At 39.5% G+C, this 26,079-nt stretch overlaps 1 protein-coding gene across 1 annotated transcript in view; it reads left to right on the top strand.

Moving 5' to 3' along the window:
- Nucleotides 1-26,079, top strand: part of MEGF10 (multiple EGF like domains 10) — a 138,921-nt gene that overhangs the window by 79,500 nt on the left and 33,342 nt on the right. Inside the window, exons 8-12 of the mRNA XM_017860991.1 lie at nucleotides 7,597-7,809; nucleotides 14,811-14,985; nucleotides 16,291-16,411; nucleotides 17,233-17,396; nucleotides 19,897-19,999. Of these exons, the coding sequence (XP_017716480.1) occupies nucleotides 7,597-7,809; nucleotides 14,811-14,985; nucleotides 16,291-16,411; nucleotides 17,233-17,396; nucleotides 19,897-19,999 (776 nt within the window). The remainder of the gene's footprint in view (nucleotides 1-7,596; nucleotides 7,810-14,810; nucleotides 14,986-16,290; nucleotides 16,412-17,232; nucleotides 17,397-19,896; nucleotides 20,000-26,079) is intronic.

Below are 26,079 nucleotides of genomic sequence, written 5' to 3'. Positions count from 1 at the left end.
CTCAGAGGGCTTTGCACACCCTACTTCTTTTTCTTCAATTTTTTTTTTTTGTGGGACATAGTAGATGTATCTATTTATGGAGTACATGAGATGTTTTGATATAGGCATGCAATGTGAACTAAACACATCATGCAGAATGGGGTATCCATCTCCTCAAGCATTTATCCTTTGAGTTACAAGCAATTTAATTGCACTCTTCAAATTATTTCAGAAAGTACAATTAAGTTACTATTGACCATAGTCACCCTATTATGCTATCAAATAGTAGGTCTTAATTGTTCTTTCTAATTTTTTTTTTTTTTTTTTTTTTTTTTTGTTTTTTTTTTGAGACAGAGTCTCCCTCTTTCACACAGGCTGGAGTGGAGTGGTGCGATCTCGGCTCACTGCAACCTCCACCTCCCGGGTTCATGCCATTCTCCTTCCTCAGCCTCTCGAGTTGCTGGGACTACAGGTGCCCGCCACCACGCCCAGCTAATTTTTTTTTTTGTATTTTTAGTCGAGACGGGGTTTCACCGTGTTAGCCAGGATGGTCTCGATCTCCTGACCTCGTGATCCACCCACCTCAGCCTCCCAAAGTACTGGGATTACAGGCATGAGCCACCACACCCAGCCCTTTCTAATGTTTTTTGTACCCATTAACCATCCCCATTTCCCCCACACCCTCCCACTATCCTTCCCAACCTCTGGGAACCATTCTTCTACTCTCTGTGTCCATGAATTCCATTGTTTTGATTTTTAGATCCCACAAATAAGTGAGAACATGTGATGTTTGTCTTTCTGTGCCTGGTTTATTTCGTTTAACATAATGATCTCCAGTTCTATCCATGTTGTTGCAAATTACTGGATCTCATTCTTTTTATGGCTGAATAGTACTCCACTGTGTATATGTACCACATTTTCTTTATCCATTCGTCTGTTGATAGACATGTAGGTTGCTTTGAAATCTTAGCTATTGTAAACAGTGCTGCAGCAAACCTAGGAGTGCAGATATACTTCCATATACTGATTTCCTTTCTTTGGGTATACACCCAGCAGTGGGATTGCTGGATCATAAGGTAGCTCAATTTTTAGTTTTTTGAGGAACCTCCAAACTGTTCTCCATAGTGGTTTTACTAAGTTACATTCCCACTAACAGTGTACAAGGGTTCCCTTTTTTCTGCATCCTCACCAGCATTTGTTGTTGCCTGTCTTTTGGATAAAAGCCATTTTTAACTGGTTTGAGATTATATCTCATTGTAGTTTTGATTTGCATTTCTCTGATGATCAATGGTGTTGAGCACCTTTTTATATGCCTGTTTGCCATTTGTATGTCTTCTTTTGAGAAATGTCTATTCAAATCTTTTGCCTATTTTTGATTGGAGTATTAGACTTTTTCCTATAGAATTGTTTGAGCTCCTTGTATAGTCTGGTTATTAGGTTGGTGCAAAAGTAATTGCGGTTTTTGCCATTGAAAGTAAAGGTGAAGACCGCAATTACTTTTTCACCAACGTATAACCCCTTGTCAGATGGATAGTTTGGAAATACTTTATCCCATTCTGTGGGTTGTCTCTTCACTTTGTTGATTGTATTCTTTGCTGTGCAGAAGGTTTTTAACTTGATGTATGCATCCTTCTTTTAATGCTCGTGAATCTGTCATGTCCTGCAAGACTAGGTAGCCAAGCTCACTGGATGTGTGTGTAGGATTTGAGAAGAGACTTGAGAGGCAGAAGGGCATAGTGATTAAAAACAACCATTTGGAATCTAGGTTTAGGTCAAAGTGTCCCTGGAAACACCTTTTATTTTTTTTTTTGAGACGGAGTCTCGTTTTTCCCCCAGGCTGGAGTCTTGTGGCACGATCTCAGCTCACCGCAACTTCCATCTCCCGGGTTCAAGCAATTCTCCTGCCTCAGCCTCCCTAGTAGCTGGGATTACAGGCACACGCTGCCACATCAGGCTAATTTTTTGTATTTTAGTAGAGACAGGGTTTCACTGTGTTGCCCAGGCTGGTATCGAACTCGTGAGCTCAGGCAATCTGCCCGCCTCGGCTTCCCTAAGTGCTAGGATTATAGGCATTAGAAACACCTTTGTCTGTAACATCCTAATAATAATTGTACTTTTCTCTAGGGTTGTTGTAAGGATTAAATAAGTTAGTGTGTTAAAACATTTAAAACAGTCCTGGAACTTATCAATATTAGATATTATTATTCTAGAATGATTTCTATGAACTGTGTAAATACTAGTGATTATCAATTTGAGTGATGTTTATGAGCTGTATAAATATTAGCTGTCATTATTTTTTATGATGTCTTTCAATTAAGAATTCCTTCAACTATTTTCCCCTTATTTTTTCTCTTTCTAAAATCCTGGTATAATTTTATGACTTTTAATAAGATACTGTCAGGTTTGTTCCCTCCTCCCTCCAACTTAGACCCTGTACTTTCTTATTAAATTTATTTCTGAGTATTTTGTAATTTTTTAAAATTTCATTTCTGCATCTAATTGGATATTTCAGGTTGAAGAAAACTTGCTTTTGACTATTTACTTTTAATTTATTCATAATACCAAACTTTTAAGGTAATTTTAATGTTGTTTTTAGCAAACTCTGGAGTTATTTAGTTATACTATCATATCATCTACAAATAAACATAAGTTAGTCTTTTCTTTTCAATATGTATAATGATTATTTCATTTCCTTGAATTATTGCATAAAATTGAGCCTCCAAATTAATGTTGACAAATAGCAGTAAAAGTAAAAATCCCTGTCTTATTCCAGAATTTATTGGAAATGGCTTCAGCATGGTTTCATGTTTGCTATTGGTATTTGGTAAATTATTTTCTTCATTCTTAAGTAGTTTTTTAAATTCCTTTTTTTAATTAAAATCTTTTGTTAATAGTAGCTGTTTAATTTCATTAAATGGCTTTTGTCTTTTGCTAATATAATTGCATATTTTCCTTTAATTTTCATGCAATGAATTGTTGACATTCTTAGTACACAGTTTTTATAACATGTAATTGGACTACTCATATTTTGTAACTGACATCCTAGTTTTAGGTTGTATTTTGGATAGATAAGGCTGTTAGATAATTTCTGGATCCATTTAATATCCTATAATAGAAGAATGAGTTGGGATAAGGGAGGCACAAGACCAAACACAATCTTAATAATAGTTTCTTGTCATATTTTAGGGCACTGAAATGGCAATATAATTATTTTCTTGCCCTCTAGGGATTTAAGTTTCAAATTAGAGGCAGCACAAGAACAATAAACATACAAGGCAAATGAGCTTATACATATTTCATCTGGAATACAGGGAAAGGGAATAACAGTTAATTTTCAGATACATTTTACATTTGAGCCAAGGAAGGCCAGGGGCCAGAGAAAGAGAAAGCAAGTAAAGCAAGTAAAGAGAGAACTTGCTTCTCGACCTACTGCTGTTGTAACTATTGTTTTTCTGATGAGCCAGTGAAATGATTCCTGTTTTCAGCTGTCATCCCTGTCTGGGCTCTAGAGTTCACACATACACACACACACAAAGACAGCAAACACATTTGTCACTATGAATGTCCATGAGGCAGTCCGTGACGGGAGACACGGGGAGAAAGGCCTTGACAGGCTGGGGTCTTAACTTGCCATTTCCCTTGTGTTGAGAAGTCAGCGAAATTTGATCAGTGAGGTTAGGGCAGAGGGCTGCCGGCCCTAGGAGCCTGCACAGCATTCCCAGGATGTGGGGACAGTCCTCCCGGCCAGAGGGAAATAAGAAAAATCCAAACAGGCACCCTGTAGGCTGGCAGAGTAGTGCATGGGATGCCCAAATAAAAGGCTTTGAGGTTTGTGGAAAGGTTGAGAGGATATTGTGGTGAGTAAATGTAACATGACACAGTCAAGTAAGAGTGAAGAGATGATGGCTTCCAGATCCTCAAAAAACTCCTTCTGAAGGAGTTAAAAGAGTTTCACATGCTGATGGTGCTGCCATAGGATCACTCTGGGTCCTGCAATAGCCTAGTAGGGGCCCACACACATGATTGGTGCCAGTGAGTTCGCTGGATGAAAGCATGTGTGACTCAGTGATGAACTGTGTTAAGGTGAAGCCCAAAACAGCTCTGCCAAGCCTGTGTTCGATAGTACCCTGAAGGTGAAGATAAACGTGGATGAAAGGAGGTGAAGTCAAAAGTTATAGACAGGAATTGGGGAACGCAGCATTGGTCATCAATGGAGGAACTCCTTCCTGGATCTAGGAGCGTGGAAATGTTGGCTCTTTCCCAGTGCTTTTTACATTTCCCCCAGAGTAGCAGTTCCGGATGTTAGAAAGGTAGGCACCTGATTCATGGATCCCAGGTTTAATGAGGAATGCGATTCTTTCACACTAAATCATAGTTTGGCCTGACTATTCCAATCACTCTAGGGAAGGACATGCTTAGGACAGGAGTGAAAGCAGTACCTGTCACCCTTTACATATTAACTCACTTCCTTTTTTCCTTAAGGTCACAATGACATGCAACATAATAATAGAAATGGTATTAAAACAAGTCTATGACCCTCATTGGTTTTGGGAATTGATGTGTTAATACTTAATGTTTATCCATTCTTACCAATTCCAGGACATTACTTGAAATGTAAAAAAATTAGAAACTCCGAATTTCCATATTTCTACTGTGGCTGATATTTATTACTATATCTTTATTACTTTTCTGCTATCTGTCCTAAGAAAACGTGTTTCCTCTTTTACCAATTTTTGAGAGCTTTTCCTGTTCCATTTGGGACCACAGAAACAGCATTAAGCTCATAAAATTTGTTGGGAAATGGTGCTTCTTGAAGATAAAGGGACCAAAAAGGAGATAAGACTGCTTGGTAAAGACTTTTAATGCAGTCAATCAGAAAGGCATCAGTTATTTCATGATTATGTTTATTTTCAAGATGGAAAATATATACTTCTAGAAAGATATCCTACCATATTCCTTAGGTATCCTACCAATACCTATGGAATTGGTATATCCATACCAATTCCATATTAGGTTAATTAAATTAAATTAAAATTTAAAAAATATCCTACCATATTCCTAATATTAATACCATAATATTAATAGTTATATTAACTATTAATAATAGTTAATAATAGTAACTATTATTAACAGGATTGTCCCACAAGTGCAACACTGACAAAAAATAAAATGGGAATATGAATCCAGCTTAAATAATGGCTGCTTTAGTAAGTAACATTCAAATAAGACTTTTTGTTTTATATTTATAATACAAACTAGTAGTGTGTTTAATTGTAGGTTAGAAAGGTAAATGTGGGTCAAGGCCAGCTATTATAGATTTTATTTTTCCTGAGAAAGGAAGTCTCTGCCAAGATATGATAAAATGAACACACTGGTTCCCTGTAATTTGGTAACAGATACTTTCCCAGGCTTCCGATCTATACCACTTTCAACCACTTTTAAGCGGTGCTTTTTACCAAGTTGAAATCGTGAAGATAGTTTAAAATTTAACGTTTGGGTTTGTTTTCAAATCCTTTTAGGAGATGGAAAGTGATATTATTTATCTTTACCTTTTTTCCTTTTGGTACTGACTTGCGAGAAAATCTAACAGACAGGTTGAAAACTTGTCTTGACAGCCTTCAGTAGGAGCCATGATGAGACCAAATTATTGTGCCTAAGCATTTCTTTCTTTAAAGTTTACATCTTTAAGGAATAAACTCAATGACTTGGCTTATTGAAGCTTCTTACAGGTTAAAATAAAGAGCACCTTTTAAAATACACTCCGGTCCAAAAATAGGTGTGCACATGTATAACTTTTAGGCACACATTTTATTTTATGCTGTGTATTAGTTCAATGACTCCATAACTTTCCTAATGGTTTGTTGAGCAATTGAAGGTTCTACCCATTGACAAATACACCTGAAGACGTTTAGAATCTGTGAAACTAAATTTACATGAGATTCTTTTCCTTATGTCCATCACATTAAATATATGCTAGAACCAGAGGTAACCAGAAAAGCATCAAAGGGGCTGGTCCAAGTGGCTCATTCCTATAATCCCAACACCTTGGGAGGCTGAGGCGAGAGGACCACTTGAGTCCAGGAGTTTGAAACCAGCCTGGTTAACATAGCAAGACCTCATCTTTACAAAAAATTTAAAAATTAGCCTGACATGGTGGTGAGTGCCTGTGGTCCTAGCTACTCAGGAGGCAGAGGTGGGAGGGTCACTTGAGCCCAGGAGTTTGAGGTTACAGTGAGCTCTGATGGCACCACTGCACTCCAGTCTGGGTGACAGAGGCAGACCCTGTCTCAAAAAAAAAAAAAAAAAAAATCAAGATTTGTCCTCTACACTAAAATAGAATTCCTCCCACCCTGGTATTGTTACTTATTGCACCCTATCATTAAAAATATGCAAAGTTGTGGAAACACTGTTTCTTTGAAGTATGTTTCTTTTCTGTTTCTTTTAAGTGTGCTTGAATTTGTTATTATGCCTTGCTGCTCACATTATACAGATCTAAAAAATGCAAGGCTGACCTACATTTTTGACTCTGGTTCTGGCCTGACTTGAGAGCCACATGGGAAGTGGCTGCCGAGACAAAGTGTACCCTTCTTGTGGCGAATGCTCAGCTGGGCAAAGCCCTGTCTCTCTCCCTTGGCAGAAAGCTCTCCTGCTGCAGAGAGCCAGTCACCTGGCCTAGTCAAAAAGAAACTTGGCTAGTCTAAGAACTATTTGTGCTTTCCATGGAGCAAGAGAGATCATTTTCTCTTTTCTATCATGATTCCCTCTAGCAACTCGGCTTCCCACCTCATTCACCTTACCTAGAGCATATCCTTTCTCTTGGATAGAGCTCCAATGCCATTTTTAAAAAGACAATAAAGTGAATGTTTGAGGGCTGATCTTTACTCCTTGCCATTTGGCAGCCCTTCTTCCCAACAGAGGGCAATACCCCACTAGCCAAACATTTCGTGTTAGAAAACTCCAAGCCTTCCTACTGGCAGGCACTTCCCATGTTGGAATTGAGGACGTCAGATTTTGGTAGCTCGGAGTTTTCCGGATCTAAAGAGGACTTGGCTTATTAGTTAAATAACTTTCTAACTGAGGAGCAATGATTACCATTCAGCTTTTAATAAAAGTAGAAACATGGCTAAGATTAATAATTAATGTCCACATGAAAGCCAAGAGAATTAAAATTTAGTTTCAAATTTGACACAAAATTTTCTCTTTGGAATTGGGAAAGTATGTTTTGAAATTTCATCATTATGGACTAACATTTGAAAATTTCTTTTCTCATTTTCTTAGTATCTACTAAAGTGCTGTGTAACTTTGGCAAGCACTAACTGTAAACATGCCTCATGTCCTAAGCTTGTATTTTTGTTTTGGTTTCATTTTGTTGTTGTTATTTGTTTTGTTTTGTTTTCTACAGATCATGCTGCTGTTACTACAATATGTAGCCAGAGTATACTTAGCCAGAGTAATGTATCTGAATGCTTTTCATCCCTGTAATGGGACAATCACTAAATAATTGCAACAGCAAAAAGCAGCTTCAATTCATGCATAACAAAGCCATTCTGGATCAACCATTTATTTTCACATGGCACTAACTAATCTTTCTTCTTGCTCCCGCCTCTTGCTTGGTAGGTGCCAGGATGAGTGTCCTGTTGGGACCTATGGTGTTCTCTGTGCTGAGACCTGCCAGTGTGTCAATGGAGGGAAGTGTTACCATGTGAGCGGCACGTGCCTCTGCGAAGCAGGCTTTGCTGGCGAGCGCTGCGAAGCACGCCTGTGTCCTGAGGGGCTCTACGGCATCAAATGTGACAAACAGTGCCCCTGCCACTTGGACAACACTCATAGGTGAGTATCAGCTTCCTCTGGAAGGATGTGTCCTATGAAAATTGTAACCTCGGTTTTCAGGATTTGGAAGGAGGGATTGATAGAGTGATTCTTACCCCAAGCCGCCTCCTGCCTCTAGGCTACTCTGGGCAGGAATCGCCAAGTAAAAGGAAGACTTTTTAACTTAATGTGTGATGGTCCACATCCGAGGTGCCAAAATTGTTCAATGGTTACTGGTGGATAGCAAATTCTATTCTCTATTAATGACCACTGATAAAAACAAAATTTGCTGAGGTTAGTAGAACTTTCCCTTAAGCAAGGGATTCTGTGACATTCCCTTAGAAGCAAAGATGCAATGAGAGACAAGGTGTTCAGCCAAGTTTAGTATGCAAAAATATCATAAAATGATTCTTACTGCAGCATCTTTTATTTGACAGCACATCTGTGGAAGAAAAAAAAAAGGCTAGAGAGAGGAAGTGTATTGGTGGAAGTTTTGTGAAAGTGCTTCACATGTGGCTGTCACATGTGAAATATCTTTTTCGAACTGATTACTCTGACATAAAACTCACAAGGGACTTTTAGCTCAAAAACCTCTCGAAGAATTTGAGAACAGGAAACCCCGATCCCACCCACCCTACTGTACCTTGTCTGCCCTGAAAATATCTTCTTACCCCTGTTTCTTCTTTCCCTCCCCCAGGGACCAGATACACATAACTTAGAATTCTGGGCCTCCTTTGCAGACTGCTGGAAAAGCTGTGTTTGACAAAAATGTAGTGTGTTATATAGCAGTTCAGATCTTACTAGAATTATTTTTATTTGCATTCAGTACAGCTGTTACTTCATTTATACTTCTGAAAGATAATTCGTAGCCACATCAAATCCCAAATGCACAGAAGTTAAAAGTAAACAAAAGCATGTGGTTGGTCTCTTCTGTAAACCATTGTTAGTAACAAAAATATAGAGTTTGCACTCTGTGTGTGTGCGTGTGCACCTGTGTATGTGTGCTGGAATACATTTTAGTGGGACATATGAAAGAAATGTATTCGCAAAATATGATTCAAGTAACTTGTAAGCCACATTAGTCAACTTTGGTTTTCCTCATTGGAAAATATTGCCTTTCTTTACATGACACATTTACGTAAATATTTGGGGGAATAAAAATGAGTAATCTCCACAGGGTTTTGTTTTTCAACTCCCTAATATTTAAGGAGCTGGCAGGATTCGGGGCAAGTTATGAATTTGGGTGCCTTTCCTACAGTATAAGTCTTGTTGCAGCAGAAAGTAAGCCTCATGTAGTGACAACTAAGAACATTACACCAGTGTGCTGTTTCGTTGTATGTAGAGACAACTGAAATCAAATGGAATAATAAATCTATGCAAAGGAAGAGCTCTGCTATGAGAAGAACTGGAGAAGCAGAGAGCATGTTGATTTTGTTGGAATTGGATGCCATATTAGTAGTGGCAAGGTGCAGAGTGGAGAATTAGTTAATTGATGGCAATACTGTGGTAATTTTGACATAGGTCATATGTACCTAAGCGTGTATGTGTTAACAAAGAAGTACATGACATTTTTTGACAATTACATAGATCAATAACACTAAAATCTGTCTAATAATGTATACCGAATAATCCGAATATTTTTGAAAATCAGTCTTTTCATGATTTTGTAAATCATGAATGGTATTTTTAAAGATTAGCTTTTACAAATTTCTATTAAAACAAGTTTAATATTGATTATATGACTCTATCTTGTTGAATTCATCATTGGAGCCAGCTATCTAGTTCTCGTATCTTAAACTTCTATTTGTAAAATTCCTGAAAGCCCAAGTTCCCTTCAAATCAAAGGGCATAGAATCCTTGTATTAATTGAAAGTCTAGTTTGTTCACATTATCATTTATCAAGCAAGTGGAGCTTTGCTGTTACATGATTTATGATGTACTAAAGCCTTCCATTATAATTAATGAGATAACAAATACAATGTAAATTAATAATGTATATTGTCATTAGGTACACATTGAGTTCTATGGATATACACATTGACATATATGTTAGCCATATAGTTGGGTAAGGGTTTGTATCAGGTAGCTTTTGCTGCATTAAAAAACAAACAACAACAACAAAAACTATTCCAAACCTAATGACATAAAATAACAATTATTTACTAACTGATGATTTTTTGCTTGACTATGTGGGCTAGGCTCAGCTTGATGGTGGTTCTGCTGGTCTCCTTGTGTTCAGCTGGCAGATAAACTGTAGGCTGATTGGTCCTGGATATCCTCACTCACATGTCTGGCATTTGACTGGGTGATGGGGGTGACTGAGCTACACATCTCCAGTATCTAGCAGGCTAGCCTGGGCTTTTTCACATGTTGACTGGCTTCTAAAAGTAACGGAAGACAGTACAGACCCCCAACATACACTTTTAAAGCCTTTGGTTATGTCGTATTTGCTAATATCCCTTTAGATAAGGCAAGTCATCTAACCAAGTCCAGATTCAATATACTCCACCTCTCGATGGGAGGTGTTGCAACGAATTTGTAGCCATTTTTATTTTGCAGTCTATCATAGGGCTGAAAGGAATTTAAATATATTTATAAGTAATACTAGTACTTTAAACTTTAGCACCATTATTGAGCCTAAAGACATTCACTGTGACCTGGGCTTTTCAACTGAAAACTAACTGTTATGAGGGAAATGATTTTGAACAAGAAAATAAAATTTGAGATTTAATAATATTCCACATGCAACATAGAGAGACAGATTAACTGGTTTTGGTAATAAAGATATTTAATAGCTATGGACAATCTGGATGTACCTATTTGCAAATGTCACATAATTGTCATTACATTTGAGCATTAATAACATCTAAGGAAATGAATAAAAGGAAGTTCAATGACCTGTTTCAGCCAATATTATATAGTATTGGACTTTTGTCGTAATTCAACTATTAAATTGAACAGTTTCTTAGAATATATGTGTATAGTTATATGTGTTTATAAAATGACAACTATTCCCATATGTGTATAATCCTATTTTCATATACACGAAGCAATCTGTTCTTTAGATGGAAAACAGGTAATGAGTATATCACCCTTCAACCTCCAATCTGCTGCTCCTACAACAACACGTAAATCTCATTATCAATTAAGCTGCCTGCATGAGAACCCATCAAATGCCTCCAAAGTGCTCTAGCTTCCTACATCTAATTACAAATTGCAGAATACTAATTTTGGTGTCAATCAATCTGAAAACCAGTGTGCAGCACTAACACTCACTGGGGGGCACTGAATATCAATTTCTCAGCCTGCCGTTTGCTTTGTTGAATTCATTGTCATCCAAATTGTCTATTTTCTTTAACATTATGTCTACACCATGAATACTATTTTCTACTTTTCAATGTAAAGTAATATTTTCTACCAAAAATATCATTTCTTTTACAATATGTTAAGATAAGGTAGGCTACTTTAACCAATCCATCACTTGAAATATTTCTTTTCCCTTTATCAAATGTAAGGACTTACTGAAGCAGACTTAATTTTTTCCCTGTTTTTTTGTACAATATTTGTTTTTACTGATCCTGTTGACCCCTTTATATGTGCCAAATTCTAAATCTTAGCAATTCTCCTTCATGTCTGGTCCCCTTAGCAGGCTGTTAGCAAGCCTCCTTTTTCTTTGGTATAAAAACAAACCTGGGTTCAAGTTTGATTCTGCCCCACTACCTGTGTGAGACTTTGAATAAATAATTTACCCTTTCTGGTTCTCTATTTTCTCATTTATAAAATGGGATCATACCATCTAGGATGGTTGTGAGGATTGAACTAAATAGTGCTCAGCACATTGCTGAGACTTACTCAGGACCCAGTAAATGCCATCTCCTGGTCTGTGCATTCACTTACAATATCATCACAAACATGGTGACATTCATCAGTTGTTCTCTGTGATTAATGGCTATTTCCTTTAAGCCAAGACTTTGACATTTTAAAAACTAATTTTAGGGGAAATCTTCCCCTTTGTATACATATATACTGAGTATAATTTAACATTGTTCAGTGACTCTGAGATGTCAGGGAGAAGCAGATTAATGTGGGAAAGCTAGGTCCCTGGAGTCACATCCACTCTGTATCACCTGTGGCATTTTCACTTATTCATTCAATCCGCATTCACTGTGGGCCTACTATGGGCCAGTGAAAGGTGGAAAAACAGATTTAATTCTTGCCCTCCTGGAACTCACAGTGTAGGAGAGGAGGAAGACATTAAAGGACTAGAAAAATAAACTGAATTATAGATTGTGAAAATGAGATGAGAAGACGGATCAGGGCGCCAAGGAAGAGTGTAAGTGGAGAGACCTACCTTCAATTTGGGTGGACAGGGAAGATCTCTTTGAGGAAGAGACTGGAAAGACAATCTGGAGAGAGATAAGCAGAGAGTAAGGGAACTGCATCCTAAGAATATGGAATAGCCCATGTGGAGGTCCTTACGTTGAAAAAAAATGATGCTTTTACAAACTAGAAGAAATCCAGTGTGGTCAAGTACAGCAATAAAGAGAGAATAAAGATGAAAGAAGAGGTTGAGGAGTAGGCAGTGGACAGATGACGAGGCCCCAAGGGGTGTATTTAGGGTGACTATGTATCAGGTTTCACAAGGACAGTCTGTTTTAGGCCTGTTGTCCTAGTGTAATTATTAGCAACTCTCTCTTCACTCTTAAAAATACCCTGGTTTAGACAATGAATTGTATAGTCTCTGTAGTTATATGAAACAGTCTGGATTTTGTTCCAAGGGTAGTGGGGAGCCTTTGAAGAGTTTTAAGAAGGAGAATGATATGATTTACTCTTTAGGTGATAAGGCATGAGTGGATGTGGGCGCACAGTTGGAAGGCTGTTCAGAAGGTGAGGAGATAGATGGCATCGGTTGGAGCAGAATGAGGACAGTGAAGATGAAGGGACGTGGGTGGATTCCAAATATATTTTGGAGTTAGAATGGTTAAATTCTAGTGATGAGGCAGAAGGAGTTATCAAGAATAACTCCTAGGCCAGGCACGGCGGCTCACGCTTATAATCCCAGCACTTTGGGAGGCCAAGGTGGGCAGATCACTTGAGGTCAGGAGTTCGAGATCAGCCTGGCCAAAATGGTGGAATTCTGTCTCTACTAAAAATACAAAAATTAACTGGGCATGGGGCACATGCCTATAATCCCAGCTACTCAGGAGTCTGAAGCAGAAGAATCACTTGAACGGTGGAGGTTGTAGTGAGCTGAGATTGCACCACTGCACTCCAGCCTGGGTGACAGAGAGAGACTCCATCTCAAAAAAAAAAAAAAAAAGAATAACTCCTAGATAAACTAAGTGACTGATGGTGCTATTTACGGAAATTTGGACAATTAGGGGTAGATACTGAGGGAAAGAGCAAGGGCTCAGTTTTGTTGTTTTTTTTTTCTGAGACAAAGTCTCGCTCTGTCGCCCAGACTGGAGTGCAGTGGCGTGATCTCGGCTCACTGCAAGCTCTGCCTCCTGGATTCACACCATTCTCCTTCCTCAGCCTCCTGAGTAGCTGGGACTACAGGCGTCTGCCACCATGCCTGGCTAATTTTTTTTGGTAGTTTTAGTAGAGACAGGGTTTCACTGAGTTAGCCAGGATGGTCTTGATCTCCTGACCTCGTGATCTGCCCGCCTTAGCCTCCCAAAGTGCTGGGATTACAAGTTTGAGCTACGGTGCCTGGCCCAAGGGCTCAGTTTTTGACATGTTAAGTTTGAGATGCCATGGAGATGCCATGTGACTGCTCAAGGATAAGCGATTGGCCCAAGGATAATAGAAGATAAGCAGACTTGAGAAGATCTACGTAGATCTGAGACTCACGCCCTGGTCCTATGCATCTAAACCTACACTCAAGAAACCACCTCATATGTAGAACTGTATTTAGGTATTCTTCATGCCATGTTTTCTGAGTGTTCGATGAATTTCTAGGCCTTTGCCTGTGAACACTAAGGTACAGAAGGGGTCTAAAAGTATATTTAAATAAACCTCCAAAAATGAGCACCAAACCATTCAATCCACAGGAATTTTCTGAACAAAGGGGAGGAGGAATATAGGATATGAGATTATGAGGCGTGGCTGAGACCCTCACTTGACGGACTAGGACATCAGACCCAGGGAAGTTGTATGATTTCACTGAGGCCACTCAGATAGTGGGAGAACTGGGGTTGCATCCTCAGTCTTCACCCCTCCCAGGTTGTCATTCTTTCCAAGAGTAGAAAATCTATGAACAGTCCTCTGATGGGAAGTCATTTAGCAAATATCTGGATATGACAGAGGTGTTTGTTGTAGGCCCTAGTTAAGGGCAGGGTTTTAGCTACATTAGGCAAGGAAGACCATCTTTAAACAGTCTTCCAGCTGTCAGCAGAACTGGTTTGATTGTTAAGATTTTCTCGTGGTGAGAAGCACATATGTTTTGAGCCAGCATGTCACAGAGGGCCCTATTGTGTCAACTCACTTACGCATGCATCTCAGCGCAGCTGATATGTCCATTTGCTGTGGAGCAACAGCTGGTTGCCTGGTGGGTCAATGCGGCTGCTGTTTCAGGTGGAGACAGCTGCCTGCTACCAGGTATAGGGAACTGAGGGAGAAACAGGCTGATGAGGTCACTGCTTTTGGTGTTCCTGGGACATCATACTAGTTAACTGGTTTGGTATTGTCCAGTGGATGGAGTTTTTTTAGCTCCTGTCACAGAGTTGACCTCTTACAAAATTAGTGCATTCAATTTAAGAAAATTAAAAAGAATTTCAGACAAAAGGATGTGGTTGTAACACATCCTGCTAGACATGATGCTGATTTCATACAACATTTCTATATTACCCATCAGGTTTCAGCCAGTTAATTAAATCATACCCAGCCTGGGAATGAAGTTTGAATTATTGCTCATGGAATTACCCACACATTTAGTGATCATTGCTAAAGCAACATTTGCACAGAAGTTGGGTGTCATGTTTACCCCAAAGTGACTTATTCCTTTCATCCATGTCTCTCAGCTGTCATCCCATGTCTGGAGAGTGTGCCTGCAAGCCGGGCTGGTCAGGACTCTACTGTAATGAGACATGTTCTCCTGGATTCTACGGGGAAGCTTGCCAGCAGATCTGCAGCTGCCAAAATGGGGCAGACTGTGACAGTGTGACTGGAAAGTGCACCTGTGCCCCAGGATTCAAAGTGAGTGACTAGGGCTCTGAGGCAGGAGAAGAGGGGTGCAGTGTGAAGCATCTCAACACCATGGTTTATATGTCCTCCAGTGAAATACAGTGAATGTGCTAAAGTCATCCATGTCATTAATGAGAGAGAAAATGAGAAAAATGCTAATAGAGATATAAGGAATTACCTTAGTATGATGACTGGGAAAGCTGTAAAACTATAAATGTGGCATTAATTTTTAATATAAACATATGTCAGAAAGTATATTATAATTATTACTTAAGTAATGTATTTTATTGTGTTTTATCGGTGGCAAAGAAGTTACTTTTCCAAGTAGATTACTGTTATTGTTGACAGCTTTTGTTTTTAAGTCCATGAAATTTGAAGGCACATCGAGTTAGCATTTGTAATGGATTTACATTCTGTAGTTGGTAGTACATAAGTTTTTAGGTCCCTTTGAAAATCCAGACCCTATAAATATATCTATATTCCATGCGCAATAGAGCAGAATTTTGCTTACAGTTTCTAAGATTTTATCATGATAGGCTAGGAATCTTTGCTTTAAAGGAGAATGTGTTGTTCTTGAATTATTCCTTCCCATTTTAAAGAGCACATTGAACTATGGAGAATGTTGATGATTATTCCAGAGCACATAATGTAGAACTGGTGGATCATAAAGTCACAGAGCTGAGAGGATCTTTAAAGGTTTTTCTAACCCTGTCATAACTCTTTGGTTCAGCCCTTGAATTAGCTTTGTCTTAAGAGTCCCTTCTGTTTTGAAAGCAGATGACCTCCAGTTGCCTTTGGTAGCTTAATTCTATGTTTAATGCTCCCTGTCGGATAAAGTGAATCATGTTGCTGAATGTGTTCTGTTGTTGCTTTGCTTTACCCACTAAAAATATTACATAATATTATATAAGGATGTCTAGGAAGGGTTGAGATCTAATGTATAGTTCATATTGATGTTTATTTATTGACAGTAATTTTACAGATAAAATTTATTTTTATATATCTACTTGTCTGAGCAAGGACATAGGATTTTTATTGTTGTTTTGTTTTGGTTCTGCTATGAAGGCGAAGCTAAGGTAGGTGCAAACTTTTTTGGATCCCATTTAATAATATATCCTAAACATAGACCAGCTAGAGTTGCCCTTACTTTTCTAAAATTTGTAGAGTGGTGACATTATAACAAAATTTTAAAAATACAGTGTGTTAAAATTAGAGGGGAAGTATAATTAGCATTGCCAAGGTGTATTTTTGTTTATTTGTGTTGGCCTTATTTCAGTTGGCAAAACTGAGTGCATTTTGCTACTTGTGCCTATCTAGGGAATTGACTGCTCTACCCCATGCCCTCTGGGAACCTATGGGATAAACTGTTCCTCTCGCTGTGGCTGTAAAAATGATGCAGTCTGCTCTCCTGTGGACGGGTCTTGTACTTGCAAGGCAGGTAAGAGTGGGGGTAAATAAGTCTTTAATTTGATCCTGTCACTTTATCTCCTAAAGACACAAAAAGAAAGAAACCTTAACCAGGGTTCTAGCTCCAGTTGCACCAAAATTCAGTGTCTGACCTCCGCAAGTCCCTCATCCAGTGTGGGCTGGAATGCTTTCCTGAGTCAAGGGAAGAGGTTCACATTAGATGATCTCTGAAGTCACTGCCAGCTCCAAAAGTCTGTGTGTCTGTGCATTTTGGGAAGAGTACACAAGCAGACATGTGTTCATGCCCCTAAATTGACTGGCTTGGAGTCATGACAAGAAATGCATCCAAGCACCAATTTTATATGAGCACCAGGACGTGTCCGTCCATAGGTGCAGCCAGGATCCTGGATATACACAGTTACTGGTTAATGGGGTCCTGCTTTAAAGATGGGGTTGTGTTTTCAAGCAGAATTATTTGTCTCCCTTCCATATAAATTATTTCACTTTCCTGATCTGAACAAAACTCGGCACTCCACAGTGTGCATCACTGCCCATTAAAGGTGCTCAGACTCTATATCTCTTCCTCATTAGCCCACTAGTATTTTGCAGTGTTGGCGTCCTCAACAGATCACACAGCACACATGGCTGTTTGGGTCCTCAGGGGTGCGTTCTGTTCATCTCTGATGGAGGCTTCACTTGGCAGAACCAGTGCTCTCTGCTGCTGTGGCTGGGGCTGGGAGGCACTGTGTGCATCTCCAAGGTGTTTCTAAAGAGAAACATGTTTTGGAAAGGCTCAGCAAGGCTCCCTGCTGCCTTTGTTCGCTCACATGCTCTGGCGTTCTTGTCGCACAGGCTGGCACGGGGTGGACTGCTCCATCAGATGTCCCAGTGGCACATGGGGCTTTGGCTGTAACTTAACATGCCAGTGCCTCAACGGGGGAGCCTGCAACACCCTGGACGGGACGTGCACGTGTGCGCCTGGATGGCGCGGGGAGAAATGCGAACTTCCCTGCCAGGTATGCACGAATCAGCGCCCTGACGGAAAATGCCTATGAAGAGCTGATGCCGTAGAGTTGGCTTCTTTTTGCAGTTTTCCTGACTTCAAGTGGCTCAGTGTGAACCCAACTTCGGTGACTACTGGAAGAATCTAGGTGTTTGGATTCAAATTGGACGTAGGATTGGAAAAGGGATCAACATGGAAACTGGTTAGATAGGCTCTGTGAGAATTTCTTTCTTCTTTTCCTTCATCTTATTCAGTTTCCTCAACCCCCACCCCTTATTTTCTGTTTCTTATACACCCATCTCTTGGTGGTAGCCAGTGAACAGCACTGGTCAAACACCCAGTGTATGCCTGTCAGCTCTCTAAATATTTTGTTTCCATTATCATGGAAATCCCCCTGCCTTTAGGGTGGAAAGTGGCTGGGATTTGAAAGGAGGGTGGTGATTGATGTCACAGAAATGCTCCTGGAAGTGTTAAAAGAAGGTTTGGAAACTGTGTCTTTTAGCATAAGTATCTCTGGAGCCACAAGAATATCTTAAGATGTCCCTATAGCTCACTCTATTCCCTTGACCTACTTTGGAGATACAGGTCATTAGAAATCTCATACTGCATCTAGCTCAGGCTGTCAGGGAGTGCAAATGGGAAGTGCATTTTGGAGTAAGCTGCTGATTTCTTTTCCATCACTCTGTCTTCCTATAGCAATTCTTTTCTCCTGAGCCATTAGGCATTCTTTCTGTGGTGTGTGTTCTCTGCCTCCAGGACATCATCTGATGGCGAGATAACAATGTGACCCCCTGAACTGGGCCCCTCAAGAAGGGCCTTCCACAATGCTCTTTTGTCTCTGGGCTTCCTCCTCATTAAGTACAACCCACTTCCCAAAGTCGAAATGATCCCACTCATGGATATCCCATGGACAGAGTTGTTAGCTTTGCTGCCTCTCATCAGACTAGTGAACAAATTATTAGTACTTGGAGATGAGCTTGAAGATCACTTTTTACTCCCTATCTGATTGTAGACAAAGCAAAGCCCCTAGCACAATCTCGTCCTTTTTCATACCTTAGAGGAGTTAGTAAATCAGCGAAGGCTGAGAGTTTAGTGGTTCATATCATGACAAAGCTAAATCCTGTGTAGCTCTATCAAACATTGGTGGGGTCTACAAAATGATTGTTTTCTTTTTCTTATTTTAACTAGTTCTAGACAAATAATTATTCATCTATAACACCCACTACCTGTCTATGCTGGTTCCCATGTTCCTCCTCCGTGGTAATTCTGTACCCCTGTTTCTCTTAGTGCTTGGGTGGTGTTGGGAAGGTGTGTAGTGCCTCCCTCAATTCTCAGGATCTGGGGTGAAAGAGCTGAACTTTCCATTCTTTCTCCACAAACAAAATGATCATGTACATGAGGAGTGTTGTCTTCATCAGACCATCCAAACTGACATGCATGTGAAAATATAAAAGATCTGGAAAGGGGGTTGTGAGGAGGTGTGTCAACTCATGCTTAGGATTGTGAGTCAGAATATTTTGTGTGGCTTAGACTTCCTCCTGAAAAGCAGGATAATAATTAGAGAAAAGAAACAAAAGTTCTTCATTTTCTTTATAGTGCCATGTATCTTGTTGGCAACTTATGGCAATGAACTCAATTCAATTAAAACTATAATTTTAAAAATTAGTTTATAATTAAACATTTTTTTAAATTATAAAATTATAGTTTTAAAACTATAATTTTAGAGCTTTTTTTGTGGGTAAGGGTCATTTTTGTGTGAGCCATTCTCTCTTTTCACTAAATAATAGAATGCATTATAAGGGACACTGATCTATTTTGTAAAAAATCTTTAGGAACAAAAGAAAATATTTTTATGAGTTGTAGCTTATAGGATAAACTTCTTTTAAATACTTGGCATTTTTACATATATTTGCATATATGGATATCAGTGTATTGGCATGATTGGCTTCACCATTTTTATGTCCCAACCATTGTGTCAGGCATAAACTAGGGTTTGAGTGACTTTAAAACACTGACTTCCTGGAGCCTCTATTTTGGGGACTAAGAAGACATAGAAAGAGGTGATTAAGATGCATCCCTCTGGCTGAGTGCGGTGGCTCCCACCTGTAATCCCAACACTTTAGGAGGCCGAGGTGGGTGGATCACCTGAGGTCAGGAGTTAGAGACCAGCCCAACCAACAAGGTGAAACCCTATCTTCACTAAAAATGCAAAAATTAGCTGGGCATGGTGGCAGGTGCCTGAAGTCCCAGCTACTCGGGAGGCTGAGAATTGCTTCAACTCAGGAGGCCGAGGTTGCGGTGAGCTGAGATCACACCACTGCACTCCAGCCTGGGCAACAGAGCAAGACTCCATCTCAAAAAAAAAAAAAAAAAAAAAAAAAAAAAGATGCATCCCTCTCAGAAGTGTTTGGGACAGCAGACTGTATGTGAAATGGCTGACAGTGGCCTTTTCCTCTCCTGTTGTGGGATTTCCCAGGCCCTCATTGTTGCCTTTGATGCTGTTTTCCACGCAGGATGGCACGTACGGGCTGAACTGTGCTGAGCGCTGTGACTGCAGCCACGCAGATGGCTGCCACCCTACCACGGGCCACTGCCGCTGCCTCCCTGGATGGTCAGGTGAGAGCCGAGGACCACTAATGGAAAGGGGAAACCCACCAACTTAACACCGAGCGCTGTTGCTTGTCACTTCACAGGAACACACACAAGTCAACTTTTCAAAAGAAACGAAAATTCGATAAAGTTTCCAGTAAACTGAAACCTTTAATCTATAATCCAGGGCTGATTTTTTGTTGATTTGTGCAGGCACAGTTCTCTTGAGCTACATGTAAGGTCCAGCTGTCAAAATTCAGGCCAGCAAGATGGGGAAAATGTGAATTGCTTTGAAGAGTCCAGCAAGACCGCTGTGGTATATTTTGAGCACTGAGGAAAGAATGATTGAAATAAACCCTAAAAATATAACAAGGGTCACCTTAGTGAGGCAAAAAAATACTGATATTAATATGGCGAATATGCATATGCATATTATTGAATGGTTAATATGCAAATATTAGAATGTTCATTGCTGGAAGTAAAAGTTTTAAAACTTTCTTTTTTTTGATAATGTTCAGTCATGACAAATTCATAATATGATTGAGTACAAATTATCTAACCACAGGGTGGGTGATTGAGTACAAATTATCTAACCACAGGGTGGGAGTTTCTCCTTATTTATATCACTTCATGGTTTCAGCCAGGAAGTTTATCACGCTAAAAGTGATCCTGAAAGAATAAGAAGTTTCTGCTCATGGTATACAGACTTGCTAAGCTATTTAGTGCCACCTTCCAAGTATCGTGAGCAAAAACATTGTTCTTCTAGGACTACTTTACATTCCTATGAGTAATGTGTTAGGGTTCCATTTTTTTCATTTCCTCACCAACACTAGTTATTATCTGACTTTTTGATCCTAGCCATCCTAGTTAGTGTACAGTGGTGTCTCACTGTGGTTTTGCTTTCCATTTCCATGATGGCTGATGATACTGAACATCTTTCTGTGCATTTATTGGTCATCTGTATTATCTTCTTTATATAAATCCCTATTCAGACTGTTCATTTTTTAACTGGATTTTCTTTTTATTATGGTATTATAATAGTTCTTTATATTTTTTAGATGTATGTCCCTTTTCAGATATATAATTTACAAATATTTTCTTCTATTCTTGGAGTTATTTTTTTCTTTCTTCATTATGACTTTTGCAGCAGAAAAGTTTTTATTTTGATGAAGTCTAGTTTATCTTTTTTATTTCATTGCTAGTGCTTTTGGTGTTACATCTAAAAAAAAAACATTGCCTGATTCAAGGTCACAAGATTTATGTCCGTGTTTCTCCTAAAAATTTTATACTTTTAGCTTTGTATTTAGATATTTGATCTATTTTGAGGTAATTTTTATATACAATATGAGGTAGGTGTCCAACTTCATTCTTTTGCATGTGGCTATCCAGTTGTCCCAGCACCATATGTGAAAAGACTATTCTTACCCCCACTGAATTGTCTTGATACTCTTTTTAAAATTCAGTGTTCCATAAATGTGACAGGATTTATTTCTGGACTCTCTATTTCATTTCATTAGTCTGTATGTCTCTCCTTATGCCAGCACCATACTGTTTTAATTATTACAGCTTTGTAGGAAGTATTAAAACTGAGAAATTTGAGTCCTCTTAGTTGGATTTTCTTTTTCAGGATTGTTTTGACTATTCTGGGTCCTTGAATTTCCCTATAAATGGTAAAATCAATATGTTAATTTCCACAAAGAAGCAAGGTGGAGATTTAATGGAGATTGAATCTATAGATTAATTTGGGAAATACTGTTCACTTAACAATATGAAGTCTTCAGATTCATAAACATGGGATGTCACCAGCAACCTCTTCAGGTTGTGTCTGTCAGTCCTTTGGAACATGTTGAGAGCTTCTTTGGTTTTTAAAGGAGTAAACTGAGATGAACTGTCATGTGCTTGATTTCTAGTATCTGAGAGCTACCTTGAGAAACAGGCCAAGGCTGGTGCAGTGGACTTTATTTTCTACCAATAGGAGCTACCCACAGACACAAGGCCTCCCCAACCCTGTAGTTCCATCTTGACTTGCAAAACCTGAGATAACTTTGACTTCACAATAGGAAATTCTGCCTTCCACTGTTTCAGCTTGGCTCTTCATCCCCAAATGTTAAAACTGCATCACACTAAGGCTTAAACCATTTTAATTTTGTGACTTCACTAGGGTTCTTGAAGTTTTGTGACTTCGCTAGGGTTCTTGAAGTTTTGTGACTTCGCTAGGGTTCTTGAAGTTTTGTGACTTCGCTAGGGTTCTTGAAGTTCTCAAATGGAGAGATCGATACTAATTTCTCAATGACCACAGTGAAGCCAAATAACATTTTTAACCTTCTGGCAAATTCAGAACTTTTCTAACAGAGAGACCACATCATTTGTTTTATACAACACTCCACCAAATCGACTTTTGTCTTGTGAAGATAGAAAGAATCTGAGGTGTTCCTGAACACACCAGTCACTGCTCAAGTGTCCACCTACTTTGATGATTTAGAACCAGCCTATGAAAGGCACACTCTAGTGTACATGAGAAGAGCAAGAGACAGGATTTGGCCTGAAGCCAGCCGGAAAATGTGTTAGTTGCATTCCACAGTCTGGGTCATGGGGTAAGACAAATTATCCCATCTGGCCTTAGACCTATCAAGCTCCTACGGGAATGCAGTGGCTTTGTCACACAATGTAATCTTGTAATCCTCTGTCCATCTGTGGCCGGCCTGCTTCTCTAAATGGGAAGACTACCGCTTCATGCTGCTCTATTGCTTGTTGCCCACTATCTCTGCCTCATGGCCTGTCAGTCATTATTGCTTCTAGACCAGCTAAGTTGCCCCAGTGTCTCATTCCTGGGTCTTCTGTGTGGGCTGTTTGTCTGTAAGCATCTGTCAGTATCTAAGCCTGCTGTGAGGTCATCCCTCACACTTACAGAATATACTTGGTATAAAAAAAAAACATGTAGAGGAAAAGAAAATTACTGAAGTTCCAAAAAACACCTACAATTGGACCAAGAATTGGCTTATTTTTTTTTTAAAGGAAAGAGCAACTTCTGTATGTTATTTACAAAGGACATCATTTTATTGTCTGCACCGGACAGACTGATAATTTTTTACCCATAGAAGTGTTTTGGGTTAGTACCTTGTTAGGACTTTTCTGAACATAAAGAAGGTTTTGCTTTTCATTTAAGACACCAGGTTTGAGGTCAAAAAATAAACCATAAGCCCAGGGAAGCAAGCAATTCTATTTCCTCTCATCCCTGTTGCTGAGATTGCTGTAGGTGAACTATTAAGTATCCCTGGACGGGGCAGCAGTATGTAGGGTAGGAGGCTTGTGTGTAGTGAGGCTTTTATGAACAAATCAGTGAAAGCTGACACAGAAGCCAGGGCTCTTCCCCTGACCAAATCAACAAGATGTTCTTAAGTGCTCTGTCAACTGTGGACACTGTGGGGAGAGGCTGATCAGTTGGATTTGGAGCCAGAGATAAGAGTCAGAAGGGTCTTGTTCCTCTTTACAAAGGAATTAACGTGACTAAATTGAGGAAGTCTCACCCTAAGGTGAGATGCCAAGGAAGTTGGCTTGCTCTCTTGCTGTGTACTTACATCCACCATTCCTTATAACTTCAACCAACTGTCTAGTATTTGACTGTTCTCTTAAAGGAACGGAGGCTTTTTTATTTCTATTATAATTGATAGTCCTATTTTACCTAGTCATAAAATAAGTCCTCAAAATATACTGCTATGAAAAGTAAACAAAATAAAAGTTGCGTTTGACATTTTGGATCCTATTTCCAAAAAAAGTACCATTTTATTGTAGTATGTGGTTATTTGAAACCTTAATTTATTGTCATTTTTAGCCAATAGACAATTTTATCAAAAAGAGGCAGATTGCAGTAGAAGAATGGGGAAGATGAAATACCATTCAGGATTTAGGCTGTGTCCTATGCTGCTTCTCCTATGCCTCTGGACCTCTGGTATACTCTCTCTTTCTCTCTCTCTCTCTGCTATAAAATGAGGCTGACTTTTCAAAATGATTATACTGAAATTTCAGATGTCAGTGAAATATAATTATGAGTGTGTGTGTATACTTATGTGTGTATATTTCCAGAGTGATATACTTTTATAAAGTATTTTCCCAAAATTACAGAAACAGACTGAAGTTTATGTCTTCTTTTCTGCTCTGACTTCAGTCAGCCAGAACACCCATTTGCTGAGCATTACAGCTAATCAAGATTTCATTCCAGCTGACTGGGAACATGTGCAGTGTCCGGCCTCATTCCCAGCCCTGGCTAAGATCACTGTCACCTGGGAACTCTTCGAACTTGCATATTCCCAGTCCCCACCTCACACCTACTAAATGAGAATTTGGAAAGTGGCTTAGGAGGAGGAAGATTATGGAGCCTCTGCCCATCCATAAGGCACATTTGATACAAATTTGGAAAAGATTTGGAAATCCCTCAGGATGTACTGCTTGGCACGTGAAGTGCAAGCTGGATTTCTGCCCTAAGCTAGCCCCTTGGCCAGGGGCTCTTGCATAGTGCAAGAGCAAAACCTTACTTGGTGGCCTTGTCTGCCCTGGTGACCCAGGCAGGCAGTGGCAATTATGGTCTGCATACTGGCATCTGCTGTGTTGTATTACTCCAGTTATTGAAGAGCTTGGGGTCTGGGATGCATTTCTTTGACAGAAACCACATAATCAATGGCAAATGAGAAGAGGAGATTTAAGGATGTGTTTACATCAGAATAAAAAAGTTAAATGCTAAACAGATAAAAAGGATAATAGGACACCCAATCAAACTCTAGGCGTCTTGAGAAAGAGAGAAGAGACTAGCAAGGTGTGGTATAATTGTAAGGGGAGGGGAAGGAGAATAAGAGGAGAGGTTGGGGGCTCATCTGAGCCCAGCCAGGAGGGGTGGAATTGGAAGGAGGAGTCCTGTGGCAAGTTGATGAGAAGAGCCCACTTTTCCACTCTTCCCAGCAAGCAGAACTAGGCCTACAGTGGCCTCAACCTCTCTCCACAAGGAAAGCTCTCCTCTCCATGTTTTAACAAACACCAAGTTTGATCAGCTGAGTGAGTGAGCTGCTACTTCAGGGACTAATCTGTCCTGAGGTGATGTCTTATGCAGCTAAGGGACTCCCAAATTGTTAAAATAGGGGGAGACCTACCTTCCTTTGTCCAGTGACATATAAGTGCAAATCCAAGTTGGAGATAATAACTTTAGTCAAATGAGTTTAATTAATATGCCTGCACCCAATCAGCCACAAGTACAAATGACTCACTATCTGACGCTTTTGGGTATTGAGGAGTGGAGAGTGTGTCTGCAGGTTCATATGTATATGTCTGTTTGTTTGGGGGAGGGGATCATATAAAAGCAGAAGGCTGGGCCCCTGCTGTGAGAGTGAAGGGAGGTGCTCATCCCTCCCCCCAAAAAGAGGCCAAAGAAAAAGCCAAAGCTCCACTATCTGCCTAGCAATCCTTTCTGCTTGCTTTTATCTGGGTCCAGACTCAGGCAGACCATGGGGTCTGGTTTTTTTTTTTTTTTTTTTTTTTTTTGTCTTGTAACTGCAAAGGCAAACATCTCTGATTTTTATGACTTATTAAGACTTTTTTCAACTTTGTTGAACTATATAAAGCAGATTCCTTTTACTGGATCTTTAAAATCCATAGTACCCAAATAGAAAGATTTGGTTTAACAACCATTTGTTGAGTGTCTCCGGGTTCTATGCAACCATAATGCTTGGGTGCTGGAAACATGGAGAGGAAGTGATGCCAACTCCCATCCTGCAGAAGCTCACATTGCATCAAGACAGACACTGTATTGGCAGAGATGGATATACCAGTGAATAACTTCTCTATACTACACCACACTGCACTACACTACACTACACTACACTACACTACACTACACTACACTACATCACTGCTTTGTTGGTCAAAGGATTAGAAAAGCAGAAAACGTGTTGTGACTAAATACTATATTTCCTCCTCTTATAATTACCAAGCCCAATTATTATTAACAAATATCTCTCTTTGCTCTAATATATGTTTAATAGCTTGTTGCCCAGGAGTTAGACATTGAATCAAAATAATTTTCTTCATTCACTATTGCTCCAAATATTGGAATACTGGCA

This window comes from Rhinopithecus bieti, unplaced genomic scaffold (genome assembly GCF_001698545.2).
Source record: "Rhinopithecus bieti isolate Rb0 unplaced genomic scaffold, ASM169854v2 scaffold_58409, whole genome shotgun sequence".
Lineage (NCBI taxonomy): Eukaryota > Metazoa > Chordata > Mammalia > Primates > Cercopithecidae > Rhinopithecus > Rhinopithecus bieti.
This window is presented reverse-complemented; position numbering and strand designations above follow the sequence as displayed.